Source organism: Raphanus sativus, chromosome 1 (genome assembly GCF_000801105.2).
Source record: "Raphanus sativus cultivar WK10039 chromosome 1, ASM80110v3, whole genome shotgun sequence".
NCBI classification, from domain to species: domain Eukaryota; kingdom Viridiplantae; phylum Streptophyta; class Magnoliopsida; order Brassicales; family Brassicaceae; genus Raphanus; species Raphanus sativus.
In genome coordinates this window covers 15,488,373-15,508,631 of record NC_079511.1, presented here as the reverse complement: position 1 = coordinate 15,508,631, position 20,259 = coordinate 15,488,373, and the positions used below count along the sequence as shown (strand labels likewise).

General features: G+C 28.3%; 1 protein-coding gene across 2 annotated transcripts; it reads right to left on the bottom strand.

The window, feature by feature from the left end:
• Positions 1-359: 359 nt before the first annotated feature.
• LOC108841696 (protein DETOXIFICATION 23) lies at positions 360-15,859 on the bottom strand. Of its 2 annotated transcripts, XM_018614457.2 has the most exons (8): positions 15,501-15,859; positions 5,018-5,559; positions 4,460-4,546; positions 2,840-2,896; positions 1,585-1,823; positions 933-1,051; positions 719-805; positions 360-595 (listed from the first exon to the last, which is right to left on the bottom strand). In XM_018614457.2, the coding sequence occupies exons 1-8, from the start codon at positions 15,768-15,770 to the stop codon at positions 515-517; spliced, it is 1,482 nt and encodes a 493-aa protein (XP_018469959.1). In that variant the 5' UTR covers positions 15,771-15,859; the 3' UTR covers positions 360-514. The 2 variants fall into 2 exon arrangements, with proteins under 2 accessions (XP_018469959.1, XP_018469966.1); XM_018614464.2 differs by lacking the exon at positions 2,840-2,896.
• Positions 15,860-20,259: the final 4,400 nt, after the last annotated feature.

Sequence of the window (20,259 nt, the reverse complement as noted above, 5' to 3'; positions counted from 1 at the left end):
TGGCTACCAAGCTTTAGCACTCCAGTATCAGTTGTCGAAACCGAGCTCAGAGTTGAGATCTTGCTGCGTCAAGGAGAATGAAGCTTGAAGATTTGAAACTGGTAAACTTGGAGGATGCTAGTTGTGGTAAAGAAGTAGGGCTTCCAAGCGGAATCAAGGAAAGGACCGGGGGGTACTTCCTTAATTCGGTAAGTTGCTGTGCTATCGTTGTCACCTTTCTGAACGTTGGAGACCTTCCTTGTGTTGTCTAAAAAACCGTGCCTGGGAGAGTTCTTTTCTCACCGAGGCATTTTTTTTTAGCTAAAAATCATAGTGGTTTAGATGAAGACTCTTCTTATATATATATGGTGAACTACGTGAATTTTGATCAGTGAGATAAGGACTTGGCGTCTGAATTCATTAACAGTACATTGCAACTTACTTTTAAATGAACACACACACAAGTGTTTACTTTCAAGAGTGGATTGTGGCTTATTGGTAATCACAAAATCATGTTTTAGCTCAATCTTTAATACTATTCGCTTGGTGAAGTTTCGTCTCGACCTCTTGATTCTGGTTCAACCCAACGGTTTAGACGTTGTTGTGAAACAGACACCTGAAATGATTTTAACAATACAAATATGAATTATCCAATTTTTTTGTTCTAATGAAAGTTATAAAATTTTTGAATTTTTTTAGAAAAGCTCTAATAAAATTTTGATAAATTGTATTTATGTACCTGTTTATCCCAGTCTGTTTTCATAGTCATTATGGTAAGCACACAAGTTTGAACGAAGATTCCAAAAATCATTCCTAACCAAACACCCTATAAATTTTGGCAAAAGAAAAGAAACAAATTATTTGTATGTTATTAGCTTATTGAAAAAAGAGAGTAAGTACTTAAACTATTATTGTATAGATTTGAAAACAAACTAAGAAAATAATAGACTTACTTTGACTTGCAAATCCATGACATAGCCAAGAAAAATACCAGTAGGAATCCCCACAAGGTAATAGCAAGCAAGGTTAACGTAAGTAACATATTTTTGCCATCCCCCTCCAACAGCAACTCCTGCTCCGATTATATTCGGTTCATGAACATACAGTTTCGATATTGACTATATCAATATACACAAATATACTTACTCGTCCTATATCCATTACTGAATTCATGCTTAATGCTAGGTTATAGGGTCTAGGGCTCAGTATATAACGTTAATAACAGTAATATATAAGTCACTATAAATGGAAATTATTAAGTGGATATAATATATTCGTCTTATTCGAATAGTTAATACTTACTTGTCCTTATCACCCTCAACTACCCATTGACCCAAGATATAACCATGCATACACGAAGCTAAAATATTAATCTAATATTCAAATATCTTATCTAACTCCACCCCTCCAATTAAATTGTTTTAATTTTAACTATAAGCCCTAAGCAGTTTATATGAAACTGACAAGAGAAAGTTCTAGGATATACGGTTCATGCATGAACATATATAATGATCGCTAAAAGCCTAAAATAACATCTTACAAAAGTTCCAGGAGGCAATTGCTCATGGTAAACACGACATCCAGATCAAGAGAGGAAATGCGTACCGGAGAGAACAGGCTGAACACTGTTCAAGAGGATGGAAACGGCTAAGATTGGAGAAAGATCGGCTACTTGTGCGGCAACAACATCACTTCTTGTAAAAATGTACGAAACCCTTCCTCTTAGAAGCAGGAAGAAAAAGAAGAGAATGACTCCTACTGATAGTGACGTAAAGAGTACTATCATTGTCGCAAATTTGGCGCCTTTAGAGTTTCCACTTCCGATCTCATTTGAAACTCTTACACTAGTACATATATTATTACAAAATAATAATAAGAAAACGCTGATAGGATTCCTGTGTAGACATTTTTCTTTTGGACATCTGTATATTCATATGTATATATAGAGAGATTTATATATAGATATATTAGATATAGTTCTAAGAGATACTCAGCAAAAATTCTATAAATCAATAATATCAATACTACAATACTTTATCCACTTAATATTATTAATTTAATATATTTATACTAAACATCTATATTTTAAAATAATTTTATTGTGTAAATAAATACAGTATAAATTCTATAAATTAATAATGTCCAGAACTGTAATGTTTTATTAATATCATATTTATTAAATTAAAATATTATTTTTATATTTACATTCAAATAATTTTTATTTAAAGATATTATATATTAATTAAAAAAATTATATATTTTAATTTCACCTATTTAAAAAAATATTTAAAATATTTTAGGTGTCTTGAATACATACCATTAATAAAAATGATTTTAGATGCAGTTTGATAAAATAACATGAAAATATTGAAAGGAAAATAAAAGTTAGAGGTGGAATTAGTTTTGAACAAAAATAAACAATATTATTTCTTCTTTATGTTTATATAAAATATATGTAGTAGTTATTAATTTATCATTTTTATGGGGCTACATATTGATCTGAAGTTTATAAATATTACTATATTTTCCTCTTATCTAATTATATCATACTTACAATGGCTCACCTTGAAATCAGATATATTTATTAAATTATTGTATTAATTAGTTTATCGCATATTAAATTATTGGGTTTAAACTATACATATAACATTAAAACATTTAATTTATTCTCATTAAAAGAAATCCATTATTATGATTTATGAACTTATCATAACTTTAATAACTTCAAAAATATTTAAGACACACTAATAAATAATTGTTTTTCTTTTAGCTAGACTATAGTTTTTATCAGTGCTAAGTTTGTATAATTAATAAATTCTCAATTTGTTTTTCAAAAATATGATATGTATGATTTAATAACCTTGCTGCTGCCATGAAGCCGAAGGCTACCATCATTTCCAGTGCATTTATATTGATGCTGCAAAATTTGTATCAAATAATTAACGATCACTCCTTAAATAAGTTTCTTGTGAGTAATACTGTAGAATAGATAATTGTCAAACCTAAAAACATAGGGATGATAACAGATAATGGAATTATCTCTTATAATAGATAACTAGATCTTGACCCGCGCTTTGGAAGCGCGGAATATTTTACGATGAAAAATTTCACTAATAACTTAACAAATATTTTGTTAACTTTTAAAGAGTGTGTATTTAAATATTTTTGTATTTAAATCAGTGTTTTTAAATTCAACCCGATTGTGATTATACCGGTTAATCCGGAGATCTAACAATTCAATTTAGTTTTTTAAAATATTCATATTAAAAAGTCATTAAAACCCGAGACTAACCGATTGAACTGATGGATGACCGATATGTAATCTAATTTGATTGAAATTGTGATATTTTCATAATTTGTAATCTTATAATCCAAATTTTAAAGTTCATTATTTTGTAATCTATGAAATTATGACGTTTCTACAAAATTTTAAAGAGAAAATGATGGATATAAAATAACTAAGATTAATTATTGTATTGTTTGGAAACATTGATAGTAGTATATAAAATATATTGTTTGGAAACATTGATAGTAGTATAAAGAAATAAGTATATTGTTTGGAAACATGGATAGTAATATAAAGAAAGGAACATTAGGGATTTAATATAGGTTTAACTATAAAGTATAAATGTGTATTTAATTTAAAAACTTACAAAATAAATATTAGGTCCAACATAATGTTTATGTTTTAATAAGATAGATTCCTTTGGAAAAAATAACATACGGTTGATAAAAGAATTACAAAATCAATTAAAACAGACAAATTTTACACGACTAAACCTCGTAAATGGTGGCATTATTACAAAACAACAGATTCACAGTGACTAAATATAAATCTGAGAATTTCACATGGAAAATAAAATCCTAAAACGCAAAACGACTATGCTTTTAATTCCTTTGTTACCAACTAGAGAGTCCAAATACGATTAATGAACTTAACCTATGATTTTTAATTCGCAGCAGTGAGAAATAGAGCATCCTCATTAAAGGTATCTACCTCAAAATATCTAAAAGTATATTTATGTGTATGTATATTATATATATATATATATATATATATATATGATTGCGGGTTTCTAAATTTTACAAAAAACGTTACCGAAGTATTTGGTTTTAGAATCCTTTGTATAATGTTTTCTGTAAAATTTAGAACTTCGCAATTACATATATATATATAAAATATACATTCACATAAATGTATTTTTAGAACTTCTAAACTAGATACCCTCAATATAAATATAAATGTACAAATATTTTTTAATATAAAGGTTTATTTGCTAAATAGCCAAAGAAAAAGGGAAATTAGATTTTGGAAGAGAGAAGGTGGGTTTTTGGTTAGTTAGTGAATTATAGTTTTTTTTTTGTTATTAAACCTAATTTCCCTTAATATAACCTAAATATAAATGTACAAATACATGAGTATACCTCTTCTTCTTTTTGCACAACAAAGTATACCTTCAAAAGACAAGAGAAAGCTTACCAGATTGCAAGTGCGTTGAGAGAAACCTCAGCGTTTTTTAAATTTCCTGTGAGCAAGATCAATATCGAGTTGTACCATACTTCCAAACTGCCCAATATAAGTATCAGAAGAAATTACTATTACCCACTTGACAAAAATGCTAAAACAATATAAAACATATAATCAAAATTTTTGGTTATAATCTAAAATTATATTCAAACTTTTTCAATCTTTGAAAAGATGAATGAATGTACTTAATTACTGCAAACTTTCTCATATTTTATAAATATGCATAAACAATCCATCTATAATATCGACCCTTAATACAAAACTAATAGATTGCATCCGGGCTAGTATGAAGAAAGTTGGGCTACTCGAAGCATTTAACAATGCAAACAGGAAAACCACAGTGACTATAAACCTCATCCTTGATCCCATCCCTTCTTTAATTTAATATCACATGATTCTACTACAGCTCTTGTATTTGTATGAATTATATATATGCTTGTTTAACGAGACATTTCTTAATATACCGAACGATTCGACACTATAAGACTTCAGAAAATTAGAAAATCATACCAAGTCATGCCACCGGAAGCCAAAGATAACTTGAATACGGGCCAAAGATCTTTGAAAGCAAACCAAGAGAATCCTCTCCATGTGTCTTGACACCCACCACATATTACGAACAAGAGCTGAGCAATGTTAGGCAACCAATGTGCTATGAGCGAAGAGGTCATGGCACCAGCGATCCCAAAGTCGAAATGAACCATTAATAGCCAAGACAAGAAAACATGGACCCCTAAGGAGACAGCAGCGACATAGGCAATGATCTTGTTCTTGCTCTGAGCCTGGAGGAACATTTGGCAAGTGAAGGAAGGCACGAAGGAGAAGTTGATGCCTATGACCCATAGGGCTATGACTCGAGCTACACGGACAAGGCGTTCTTCTTGACCTAAGGCTAAGAGAATAGGGCCAGCAAAAATGTAGATGGGCGTGAGGCAAATGGTACTACCAACGAGGACGAGCCATGATCTTTGGAGGTAAATCCCTAGCATATGATATTGTTTTGCCCCGTACGCTTGACCACATAGCGTTTCTAGAGCACTGGCCATACCTAACTGCATAACTTGTCATTGACGGTTTGTGAATACATGATAAACATCACTTTCATAGTGAATTTGGATAATATATATAATATTCAAATACAAGCCACTTATCATCGATACTATTAAAACAAAAAGCATTTTTTATCTACTTGCAAATAGTATCGGACAATGCATTAACAATTAACATGTCTTGATATATAGGTTAATTTATTACCAAAATATTTTTATTCTTTCTACCATATTTTGTGCAACAGTCTAACTTATACATAATCAAGATCGTTGCCCACATATTAACTATTGTAATATATATATATATATATATATTAAACAATTAATTAAATTTCTTTTTGAAATTGTGTTAGATGACTAAACCTACCCAAGATTGACTATTTCCTTTTTTATAAAGCGGTTCCATTTTTAATATGCCTTATGCTAACCAACGATAACTATTTTAACTCATGTTTGATTTCATTAGATCTAATTTTCAAACACTTATACTAATTCCGGAATGTTTATATTTAGCATTGATTAATTCTCATAATTTATATTATAAAATTCTTTAGTAAAATTTGTATACTATATAAATTAAATTAATAATATGTATAATAATAAGATAAGACTATATCACAGATATCGCTGACATAAAATCTAAAGATTGCTAAGCATATTCCATTTTTCGTAATCAAACTATCTTTTTCCTTAGAAACTAGATATAATTTAACTTTTACAAGTACATCTATTTTATTAAAACATAGTCATAAAATTTTAAAAAATTTTACTGTGGTATCTATAAAATTTGACTTAATCCATCTATTCTATTCAAACTTTCTAACGAAATATTTTATCATATGTTGTACATATGTTAGTCGCATTTTCCTCTACAAAATATACTGTAAATTATAGGCAACCATAAGAAGCTACCATCGTTGTAAAAAAAAGCACTGATTCAAATGCAATAATTTTTTTAACAAAAAAATCAATCAAACTAACAAAACATTTGTAAAATTATTAACAGAATTTTTATCACAAAATATCATGCATTTTCATAGCGCGGATCAAAATCTAGTCAGTACTATTAAAACATAATCAATTTTTATCTCCTTACAAATAATCTAGATTGGACTACTACATTTAACTTTTTAATTATTTTTACTTATATCTAAATTAATTATTATTAAATCTAAATCATACTTCAGAAGCTTAATAACTAATCTATTATTCTTTAAAACTAATGAATTCAATTTATATTAATATTAAATTTAATTAACTAATCAGTTATATTGTATTTATTTTGTAATAAATAATGATATATGCCTACTAATTCGTAAATTAATCAAAATACAAAAATAAATTCTTCAAAACCTTCACAAAATACATAAAATATAATATTTATAGTTAGAGTATTACAATTAAATATACATATATATATATATATATATAAGATAAATAAATATTAATATTTAGCTACTACTAATATTTAATATATGATGGAACATATTATTATTGATATTTTTACAAGTAATATATTTATTACATATAAACTAATTGAATAGATATATTAACGCAATTATATAATTAAAATTGCATTAATAGAACTTGATGCAAGTGAGTATATTTTAATAATTTAATTAGTTTTAAAATATAATATATAAAAATTAGGAATTTAGATGTATAAAAGTATGTAACAAAACTAAATTAATAAATATTTATGTTTAATATGAATAATGAAATGAAATTCAAAATTTAAAATAAAGCAAAAACAAGACATCAAAAATATTTTAATACCATGTGAGCAACAAAAGTAAACTTAATACATAAATAAACAGTTAAATGTTTTTGCAAACGTAATTCACTAAATTGTAATAGACGTATATGAATCGTTGATTCTCAAATCTTATTCGTGTTTAGTATACATCCTCTCAAATATTTATCTATCGCACTTACAACAAGATGAAAATTAGTTTGACTAAAAATTTGTATAGCTGACCTTGTAAAATTGGAGTCTAAACATTTATGAATATATATTAGAATACTCTAAATATACCAATTTAAATCAAATCAAATTACATATCAGAGCACCTACTAGTTCATCAGGTAGTTGGGTCCAATTTTTAACGATTTTTATGGGTTTTATCTTATATATTTAAACAGATGTCATGACTTCTTTCATGTGTGATTTTAAAAAAAAAATATTTGGACCACCCTTTAGAAAGTTGTTTCAATTAATTTATGTATAAAGATTTAAATTAACTTAATTATTCTAAAATAAATAAATCATAGATATACCTATATTTACTCTGAAATTATATCTGAATAAAATATTTTCATATCTTTTTATTTACACTATCAATACATTTTTCATTTTTCATTAAAATAAACCTTTTAAATATTTAACTAGTTTCATGTTTATTTAAAATAAATATATATTTCATTTTTCACTTAATTGTTTTTAAATATTTAGTTAATACCATGCTTATTTTAAAATTAAAGTTATATTTTATTTTAACTAAACAAACTTTAAAATATCTAATCAATTTTTTAATTATAAATAAACTCATGTACAATTTTTTTATTAAACTGTGATATTAATTTAATATAATACTTTTCAATAAAAAAATTATCTTTAAGCAATAATATTTTTCATTTGAGAATTTTGTATCACATGATTTAAAATAAGCTATCACTGAAAATTTAAAATAAATAAATTAAATTATTGCATGTGAAGTATAAATTTATTTTGTTTAAAATGTTATATTAAACAATTAATAATATGATAAATACTACAATTAATTATGTAAAATAATTATATGTGTAGAAATAAAATAACCATCCGCACGGTTGTTCGGGTCAAGATCTAGTAAGATTTTTAAATAACAAGTTTTTTCTTGAAAACCAAATCGGCTTACATACCGGGTCAATAGATTTGTCGATTTAACCGTATGTCCGGGTCGGGTTTTAAACACTGAATATAACACTTCATTTATTACATTAAAATGTAGACACACAATTAAAAAATAAATTTATATTAAATAAATTTGGTTTGCTTTAATAATAACTAGATTTTGACCCCGCACATAAAATATGCGTGTGGGTGTATGTTTTTATAAAATTATTGTTTTTATGTCAATATTAAAGTTCGACAAAAAAACTGAACCAAAAAAATTAAACCGATCTCGATCCAAAAAGAAATACCAAACTCGAACTAAAATTGAATAAATATCAAAATTTTGATATTTAGAGAACTGAAACCGAATCTGATCCGAACAGAAGTATTTCGGATACTTGAATATAATCGAAATAGATTTATATACTTATATATATATATTATTTTTAAGATTTTTTTTTGGGCAACATTTAAGATTTAGTGTATATAAAAACATCCATAATATATATGCTACTTTTAAGTTGATTTAAATAATTGAAAATATATATAAATAGTCAAATTTAAATATCAAAATAGTTACAGGAAACTCAAAACACCAAAAATACTTTAAATAATTATTGATTCTCTATTCAAATATTTAAATCAAACCAATTTATATGTTAAATTCAGATATTCTGACATATGTTATTCAAATTTATATGTAATTTATTATTTTGTTTATATATTTTTAGAAATTTAAAGTATATAATGAATTTTAAAATAACTTAAATGGGTTATCCATACCCGAACAAACCCGCAAAGATCTGAATCGAATCCGAACCAAAAGTTAAAAGTATCTGAATGAAACTGAAATCTTTGACTCCGGAAACCCGAAAGCCAAACAGATCCAAACTGAACACGAATGTGTACCCGTACGCCCACTCCTACCTAATTCACAATCTATTTTTTTTCCTTTAAAAACACAATAAACATATACTTAATAGTATTGTATACATACTATCATATAAATAATCACATATATTATATTTTAAAAATTTAATGTGAAATATAAAAATCATAATTTAAGTTGATATATGAAATTTGACTTTGTATTGTATTTTTCTTATATGTGTTGATTTTTTTAATAATAGTTATTGAAAAATATTTTAGTAAAATAAATTTTTGAATATATGTATATTTTGAATCAACTTTTGATACAAATAAACTTTAAATTATTATTTTTATTTGAAATATATATATATATATATAAAGTTTAAAAAAAATTATGATTATTTTAGACAAACGATATTTTTAAATAGTTAGATTAGCTTATTTCGTATACAAAAATTTAGGAATTTTTTAGGAACTTTGTATATATTGAAATTAGTTTTCATTATGAATATTGAATATACGTGTAAGATTTGATTTTTTAGTGGTTATATATAACAGCAATATATTGTTTACATATTTGGTTTTGAAAACTTATATAGCACAAATACATTGTTTACATATTTATCTTTGGTCTGATTAGTTAACCTTTTATCATATTTAAAATATTTTGTATAGGTGAGAGTAAAATTATACCAAAAACAGAAGGGGTGAATTACTTAAACCATATAATTTAGATAATTAATCACCAAAACAGGACCGACTGAAACCGTGTAGACAAAAAAAAATCAGTACCAATTGTTTAATGCATCAATATACTTACAACCAAAATATTATAAATATAACAAAAATATGTGCATATGAATTAAGAGGGCGTGTGTTGTGTTGATATACACGTTTTCATAGTGTAGAAAATAAAAGAATATTCATAATATGAAGCTTGTAATACGATTTTAATAATAGAGATTATATGAGATTATACAGGTACATCGGCTCGTATAATTATAGTTGATCATCATGCTGTTAATGGGCCTCGGCAAACTCTGTTAATGAAAGCTTTGTAGAAGTTTTATTTATTAGTTAAGATTGAGTGGCACAAATTGGTAATTATTATGGAAAAATTAGGGTTAAATACAAAATGTAATTCAGTTTTAATAGTTTAGATATCTCGCTTTGAAAGCATATGTTGAAATGTTGAAATCTAGTATGTTACTAAAATTATTACGAGATCTCTCAGATGGTTAGAGAAATTTAATATTTGTGTGATAGCTAATTTCTTAATCAAATTATAAAATTAATTGACTAAGCAATAAAAAACTGACTGGAACCATTATAATTTTATCATAATATTAGAGACATATCTAAACAAACAATACATTTCCGTTCAAAAGACCATATTTGCTTTTTCTTTCAAAATCTAAGGTTCAGATTCAAGTTCATTAGAATCGTCTATTCTAGCTTCTTACTCTTATTACAAGATTGCAAGGAGTTGTGGGACATTTTTCATAGTGTTGACAAAAATGTTTGAGATTAAAAGAGTTTTGAAAAACCTTCAATAAGAGAAGCTTCAAGGACTTCTTCAGAGAATTTAGGGATTTATGGGCATGATTAAAGTTGCTCAGACCTCCAACCACTGATATAATGAACTCAATGAGATCCGTTAGCAAAGATCAACATATTGATCCATCACATCATGAGGTTTGATAAGCTGCTGATTCTAAAAGAGGGGCAAAATGGGTTTTTCATGGTTTTAATGAAACATCATATGTAAACAATACAAGCACTTATCAACCAAATGAGAGGAGGAAAAACATCATGAGTGACATTGCAAGCGCTTAGGATACAGTAAAGAGAGGTATTGGATTCTCAAACTACATGTGTGACCCAAGAGAGAGATGAGTCATAAAAAACAAGCCATGATAAAAATAAGCCGAAGAAAGACAAATCATGATAAACCAAGTGGTAGTAGTCTAGTGACAATCTTTTGGGGCTTGGTGTGTACCCACATCAGTCATGGATTCGATTTCCTTTAGGACCTAAATTATCACTACTTGGCCAGTCTGGGCTTAGGGATATATTGTATGTTGACATTATGCGTTCATTACATATATATGGCATATATTGTATGTTGACATTGCTTGTACACCATAAAATATACAAATTCAACAGAGGTGAAAGATAGAAGGCAAGACTTATTAAGTATTCGTAGTTTATTGTAAACGTAACCATTAACCGTTGGCCGGTTTAGGGTTCAAATATTAGAAAAAATAATGGGAATTTACGAATCCCACAAACGACTAGGGGCGGACCCACCACTATGGGGGGGGGTGTGGCACGTGCCCCATGCTCCTTTTTTTTTTGTTAACCATGTATAGAAAAATACATAGTATAAAATAGGAAAACAATAAAATACCCCACCCAAACCTATAGCAGCCTAATAAGAGAAAACAATAATACAGCCCTATAAAAATTATGTAGTCCACATAATAATTCAATTATCTAATTTGTCTAACTATTTAAACCCTAATCATTCTTCTTACGTGATCTTTTAAAAAAAAAATTCTGCAGAAAAAAATTTCTTTCACAAATCACAATCTTGAATCCATAAGAGCTCTTTTTGGTATCTTTTGTAAGTAAGCATACATATCATCTCTAACACTCTGCTATATATGATTGTTAGATTAGTTATTTGTTTCTAGTGTTTATTATATCTTTGAATACTAACAGATTTTGATTAGGTACCATGGAAAAATATTTTAAAAAACGACGCCTATCAACACCAGACACCAACTTGGAGAATTTGACTTCATATCCTTCGGTAGAGCCATCAAAAACTAACATGGAGGATCTACCGTCAACATCAAAAGCCAATTTGGAAGATCTATCTTCGGCATCAAAAACTAATATGGACGATTTGCCTTCAGACCCTGCTGATAGAAAAAAAATCAGAATATCATCCTAACGAAAGAGATGAGGTAAGACGCAAATATCTTACTAAAGGTCCTTGTCAACCTCGTCGTCACGATTTTCCTAAGACGCTGGCAGGGAATAAATTAAGAAGATTTAATACTGATTGGTTTAATCTCTACGGTAGGTGGTTAGAATATAGTATAAAAACAGACAAAGCTTTTTGTTTGGTTTGCTACTTGTTTAGAGATTATACTGAAAATAAAGGTGGAAGTGATGAATTTGTGACAAAAGGCTTTGACACTTGTAAAAATACTAAGAGGTTAGGAGACCATGTGGGACTAGTGAATAGTTTTCACAACAATGCTTTGAAGATGGCTGATAATCTACTGAATCAAGATCAGTCAATCGTTCGTGCTTTTTATAAGCAGAATGAAGGAGCCAAAAATGAATACAAGATTAGATTGAATGCTTCAATTGATGCTTGTAGATATCTATTACGACAAGGATTACCTTTTCGAGGGCATGATGAGTCAGTGGAGTCAGCCAATAGGGGGAACTTTGTTGAGCTTGTGAAATATACTGCAGACCAGAATGAGCTTGTAAGTAAAGTTGTATTGGAGAATGCTCCTAAGAACAATCAAATGGTGTCTCATAAAATTCAGAAAGAACTTGCAAATTGCTTTGCAGAGGAAGTTATTTAGTCTATTATTCAAGAGCTTGATCGTGATATATTTTGTTTGATGGTGGATGAGTCTGCAGATGTTTCTACTAAAGAGCAAGTGGCAGTGGTTTTTGGTTTTGTTGATAAAAATGGATAGTCAAGGAAAGATTTGTTGGTCTTATTCATGTTCAAGAAACTTCGTCTGCATCTCTAAAAAGTGCTATTGATTCACTGTTTGCAAAACGTGGATTAAGCATGAAAAAGTTAAGAGGACAAGGTTTTGATGGAGCTAGTAATATGAAAGGTGAATTCATTGGGTTGAGATCTCTAATTTTAAGAGAAAATAGTTCTGCATATTATGTTCATTGTTTTGCTCATCAGCTTCAGTTGATTGTCGTGGCAGTTGCTAAAAAAACATTTTGAAGTTAGTGATTTCTTTGATAAGATTTCTATCTTGTTAAATGTGGTTGGAGCTTCTTGTAAGAGACAATATATGATTCGAGAAGATCAACGTAAGATAATCAAGGAGGGAGTTAGTAAGGGTGAAATTAAGATAGGAAAAGGATTAAATCAGGAGTGTTCACTTCAAAGACCTGGTAATACTCGTTGGGGTTCTCACTACAAAACTTTACTGAGATTAGCTGACTTATTCACTTCCATCATTAGAGTGCTTGAACATGTTCAAAAAGAAGGGTCAGATTGTATCAAAAGATGTCAAGCTAATGGTCTACTCAAGTACTTCCACACATTTGATTTTGTGTTCTACTTACAGCTAATGCTACTTATCTTTGGTCTCACAAATAATCTATCAAAGACTTTACAAGATAAAGATCAGGATTTTTTGAATGCAATGTCTCTAGTGAAATCTACGAAACAGCAATTGTGCAAGCTCAGAGATAATGGATGGGATTCAGTCATTGGAAATGTGAACTCTTTTTGCAAGAAAAATAACACAGAGTTACTTATTATGGAAAAAGAATTTGTTGATCCAAAAAAACCAAGAAAGAGAAGCAAAATAACAAACTTGCATTATTATCAAGTTGAATGTTTTTACACTGTATTGAATATGCAAATTCACGAATTTAATGATCGTTTTGACGAGATAAATACTGAGCTGCTTGGTTGCACTGCATCTTTGAGCCCTATTGATTCATTCTCCCAGTTTGATTAGTCAAAACTTTTAAGATTATCAGAGTTTTATCCTGAAGATTTCAGCTCTGTGGAACAGGTATCTCTTGAGCATCAGCTTGGTATTTACATCGATAATATCTCTGAAGATCAAAAGTTTGCCAATTTGGAGGGTCTTGGGGATCTTGCACGTGTGATGGTGGAGACCAAAAAACATCTTTCACATCCTCTTGTTTATCGACTCTGGAAGTTAGTTTTGATTTACCTGTTGCTACTGCTATCGTTGAGAGATCTTTCTCTGCAATGAAAATTGTAAAGACTAATTTGCGCAACCGAATGAGTGATGAGTTTTTGAATGATTGTATGGTTTGCTATACTGAAAATGATCACTTTGACAAAGTGACAAATGATGCAGTGATCAAAAAAATTCAGAATATGGGAGATCGAAGAATGACTTTATGAGATTTTCGTATTATTTTTATTATATTAGAGATTTATGTTTTTGGTTGTTATAAACTATTTCAGTTTGATTTTAGTTTTTAAATTATTTATCTTACATTTAATCATTATATTTTATTAATTATTTTTATTTATTATTATTAAATATTGAAGTGCCACAGCCTTACTAAATTTCTAGATCCGCCTCTGCTAACGACGGCATTGGTAGGTCAGCATTGGCTAAATTTCTAGATCCGCTTCTGCTAACGACGGCATTGGTAGGTCAGCATTGGACATGTGCGGCGAATGAATATTGTCATCACACTTGTTGAGAACGAATCCCAATATTTTGTTACTTCATTTTAAAACAGAATAAGAAAAAGGGATATTTCCTCTTTATTGGTTATATACGTTTTTCTTTTTGACAGAGCTATTACGTCCTATCTAAACTATTCTATAGAATCAATCTATTCTCCAACTTTTTTTTTGTAAAAAATTCTCCGACTTTTGTCAAAAGTGTTATCTTGCATTTTCCAACTTTTATAGATATTTTATTTCACTGATTGAATTCTAGTTAAGAATGAAATGGGTTCTGCGCATTAATTTTGGAAAGAAAGGTAACTACATAAACGAACATTTTTAGCAAAAAAAAAAAAACTAAACAAACACTAACGTCAACTATGAATAACAATGTTTCTCAAACCCGTCTAAAAATATAATTTGGAATAGCAATTTTTTTTTTTGAACAAAAAAAAGGAATAGCGATTTTTAGTTCCGTAGGGGCAAAGAGTACGAAACAAAAACAATTTTCTTTTTCTTTTGTCAAAAACAATCTAACAAGAAGCCTATCTAAGCTTTCACGTATCGAATCAGAAATTCCAGAAATAGATATATTATTAATTATTATGAACAAACTTTTCTATCTTTTAAAAAAAACTAAAGTATTATACGAGTTTTTTTTTCTTTTGCTAAATTAGTATTATACGAGTTTGCAGAGAAGATTTGCGAATGAACTAATCTGTAACAATAATGTATAGAATCAAGAAAGTAGAAGATCGTACTCACCAAGATTCCGTTACTGAAACGGAGGAGAACGGTGAGGGTGATGGAGTAAGCAGCCAACTCGGTGGGGCCAAGGTGACCGATGAAAGCTTGTGTTATCAAAGATACTCCGGACGTAGAGAATCTCGTGAAGATGGCCGGCGCCGCCACAACCCACAGCTTCTTAGATTCCCTCCAAACCTTCTTCTTCATATCCAACTTATCATTTTCTCCGCTGTTCTCTACCGTCCTTCTAAGCAGAGTCGCTGTCAGTTCTCCCCCTTCTCCGGCCATGGCTTTGGTAAGAATGAATAGAGCAGAGAGAATGAGCGGAGTGGGGGTGACTCGTTTATTTACAAGGAAATAAATACGGAGGCCTACGCCTCTTTTAAGTTCCTTACTAGATTTTGATCCGCCCTTAAAAGGGCGGATTTATTTTTTGTTTTACATTTTTTTAGAAATTTAAAATTTATATTTGTGTTTTAATTATATTTGTGTTTTTATTATATTTCTTTTAAATGATTAATAATATATTTTAATAATTGTATTAAAATAGTTAGACCACACTTATATCAATAGGTCATGTTCCTATTTTAATAATATTGATATATTAAAAATATATAAATACATGTTAGCTTTTCATATGCTTGAGCATTTCACTCCCACAAAACCCGATTCAGAATATACCAATAATTATAGGTTCAGTTAAGTCAAGTCTAGGCTAAAATACTTATTAGATAAAAATTTCACCTACGGATCTTGTTTTCGGTCTGTGTCCTACCTGAAATCCCATCAAATATTTGAAATTTCCAAAATTTCTTGGATATATATGTTATATTGGAGTATTATATTATATTTGGTATTACAAATATTTTTATGTTTTGGGTTAGAGTTTGCAGTTATTGTTTCGAGTTTAAGGTTAAATTTTATATTCTTTAAAATATATTTTGGGTAAATATTTTGGTAGTTTCGAGTTCTCATATCAGATGTTAAAAATAAATCAGATTTTGGATAAATTTTTGAGTATTTGAATATTTAGATATTTTTGAATTTTGAATCTATTTTGAGTTATTTATGTTTTGTGAATCTAACATATATTCGAATACCCGAATTAAAACTTGTATATTATTATTATATACTTTTGAAGCTTTTTGATTTTAAGAACCACAAGGAACAATATATATAATTTTAATATATTAGGATACATCATGAGACTTTTTAGAGATGATGATATTTTAGTATATTAGATTTATACATATGCATTAGTCTTTGGTCCACTTAGTATACGTTCAAAAGATCATTAGAAATTTAGTATACCAAAATTAGTCGAGTAATAATTAAAAGATAAGCTAGTAGAGTACTAATTAAAATCTGTTAGGATTAATTAAATGCATTAATGTTATATAATTAAAGAAATTTAAGGTAGAACCAAAAAATAATGAATTAAATAAAATGGTAAAAAAAACTTTCATAAATAGATTTTTTTAATATTTCTTCCCTTTTAATAATATATATTGTATTTTTATATAATATTGAATTGGTAGTTTATTAAACTTACATAAGTTAATAAGTTATGCACTCTAAAAATAATACTAGTGTTTTTCACTGAAAAAGTGGTAAAAATATCATAGTATTTACATAAACCAAAATATTAACTTTTTGAATTTCGAACTTGTCAACATACTATATGAGTATGGGTTTGTTTAATATTCTAAAAGATAGTGTAGGATATCTTGTTCTCATAGATGGAATATTTGTAGCGATCTTATTACTTTACGTAACCGTCTAGCAAATGAAAAATGGTGAATATAATTTCCAACACTTTGAAGGGATTTTTTGTAACCGTTTAAAAAAGATATCTTATATAATAAAGTAGACTTTTTTATCTCCCTAGGGGGGAAAATGCCATGTGGCAATCCTATTTTAATGATTAGAATATTTTTTTAGTTATAGTTAATGGGTTTTGGTGTTAAATGTGAAAAATATTGAACTTTTAAATTTTTCTTCATACAGGCCCAAGCGTTTATAACAGTGTTCTGAATCCGATCCGGATTCGCGGTTGAACCGGTAAATTCGGTGACCCAATATAAATTGGATTTAGGTTTTGTGAAAAACCCAAAATTAAAAACCAAACAAACTATTTGATGGAATAGTAATGTTTTATAAAACTATTAGTTTATGTTTAAAAAATATTTTAAAATATTAACTTTAATTTTTATATATTTATTTTCATTGCTAATATATTATCATATAATAAAATTAATTTATATTAACCCTCGGTTGACTCTATGACCTAATGACCCGATAAATCGTCCGGTTCAGTGTCCGGATCAGATTTCAAAACACTGGTCCACATGATTTCTTTGTATTTGATTTTGTCGATCGAAAATAGATCCTCTACGATTCTCCTTCTTTAACGCAATCAATGTAACTGTTCATATAATCAGTCCAGAAATCTCACTCATCCCACTCTCTCCTATTGAATGCTTATTTAGTTCCTACTTCCTCAGCTTCATTGGATATGTATAGACGGTGTGAATGCTCGGACGAGAATCCCCTTACTTTTCCCATTTCAGATCATGTCGAAATCCCAGTTTCATTGCTCGAAGTTAAAGATAAGCCGGTGTAGAGATGTTGTTCAGACTATGTTACAGCAATTTTGGCAAGCCTGAAATGTTAAGAAAGGGGTGAGCTGTTTGGGTTGATATGTCATTGATTGATGGGAAGGTACACCGGTTTCTTATTTTAGTTTACCAGTTAATGATTGCTTGCTTTTAAAGTAATAGTTTTCTTATGCATCATACCCTCTCTCAGATTGTGCTCATACATGCGTCAATCAACTTTCACAGGTTTAACACCTTCAAACATCTCTTGAAAGAAAGCTCAGTTTATGACATGAGTATTTATGATGAAACCATGAGCAACTCTAACTTCACATATGATAATGCCCATGTTGCCATCTGATTCACATAGCAGACCCTGTTTGTTGACCTATAAGAGACAGCACATCCGATCTTGAAGGAGAATTCTGGGTACCGAAATTACGACCACCTCATGTCATTAGCCTACACAAACACGATTTTCCAGGTTCGTTTTTGAAAAAATGTTTTACAGCCAGTCGATATAATACTTAACAAACTCCAGGATAGTAGCATGCTTACTTCTTTTGGTTTGCAGGTATCATAGAGAAGTTTTGGGTATTAAAAATATTTTCAACAAAGAGAACCAAAGCACTCACCACAATATGGCTACCACAAAAATTAAAAAGTAGATCTCAGATATCTTACTTTTTATGAACTTGCCCAGTTTAATATAACTGTAATTTTCATGTCTGGACATAAAATACAGTGGAAGTGTTCATAACTGAAGGGTATTAAAATTTTGAGTAAGTGTATTTGACAGGCTCGCAATAATCCTTGATGAAAAGTATAGCTGCCTTGGATGTAGAAGTGGCAAAGACGCTTTCGCGTTCTTTCCGTTTTTGCTACTAGGAAGATTTGGTGAAATTGTTCCACTCCAGTTAAATAGAAGAGTTTACGAAATACTTATAGTTTTTAGCTAAAAACATATTTAGATTCATATTAAAATTTATTGATATTTCCAAATGAGAATGGACAAACAAGAATTTTGTTATCAAACGGAAAAAATCTTCCATTGTAACAAAACTACTATAGAATATAAAGTTATGTTTCTTATTTTAAAATACATCTTTTAGAGAGGTTTTCAAACTAAAGTAACACATACAATTCTCACCTGTATATTTAAAAGTCAACATGGTAATATGAAAATATATATATATATATATATATATATTATATATATATATATATATATATATTAGACACTCACCTATTAGTTTACCAAAAATTCACACTTCATCCTTATTTTTTTTATAAAATTTATAAAATATTCTCTAAATAAAATATCAACTTTGCTTTATGTTTAAATTTCAACTAAATTAATTTTGTTACAACTATCAGCTTTTTATTCTATTTTGTATTAAATCGATTAGTAACAACCACTTATATTATTCCACTTTGAACTAAACAATTTCAAATAAAGTAATACACTATGGTCGCTAACCACTATAAAAGATTAGAAAATATCCTTTTCTTTTTAACATATTTTCATTTTCAAAATTTTGACATATTCTATTTATTAAAATCATATAATAAATTATAAATTCATATAAGAATAAAATATACAAATCCGGCGCGTAGCGCCGGAATACCACTAGTGGTCTAATAAATTAAAGTATTGAGTAAGTTACTGTTAGAGAAATTTATGGTAACATATTGATAGAGGACATTAAGTTAGACCATAATATAATTAGTTAAATGAAAAGGTGCAGTAATATATTTTTTGTTTTACATTTTTTTAAAAATAATAATTTCTATATTTGTGTATTTTAATTATATTTGTGTTTTATTTGTATAATAATTTTAAAATGATTAATAAGAAATTTTGATTAATACTATTAAAATAGTTGGATTACACATATATCAATAGATCATGTTTCTATTTTAATAGTATTGATATATAAAATCCGCAAAAATTACTAAAATCCGAAAACCCGGTTACCGGTTAAACCAATAGATAAATTTTTTTTTTTTTTTTAAGATTTGAAATTTAATTTTATTATTCACATTACAGAAATAAATATTTATGAATTTTTAGATCTCGATGTTATAAATTTTAACTTGTTACAAAAAAAATATTTAAATAATCTAAACTAATTTTGATATTTTATATGTCAAATGAAAATAAAAGTTAGAAAGTAAAG

What these genes read in the sequence shown, in the direction of transcription:
- LOC108841696 (XM_018614457.2), bottom strand. Translation starts at nt 15,770, where the DNA reads ATGGCCGGAGAAGGGGGAGAACTGACAGCGACTCTGCTTAGAAGGACG. An exon ending in GTTTCAGTAACGGAATCTTG is followed by an intron (nt 5,560 to 15,500) that starts GTGAGTACGATC and finishes CAAGTTATGCAG; the next exon opens with TTAGGTATGGCCAGTGCTCT. An exon ending in TGTTCAGCCTGTTCTCTCCG is followed by an intron (nt 1,052 to 1,584) that starts GTACGCATTTCC and finishes TAATCGGAGCAG; the next exon opens with GAGTTGCTGTTGGAGGGGGA.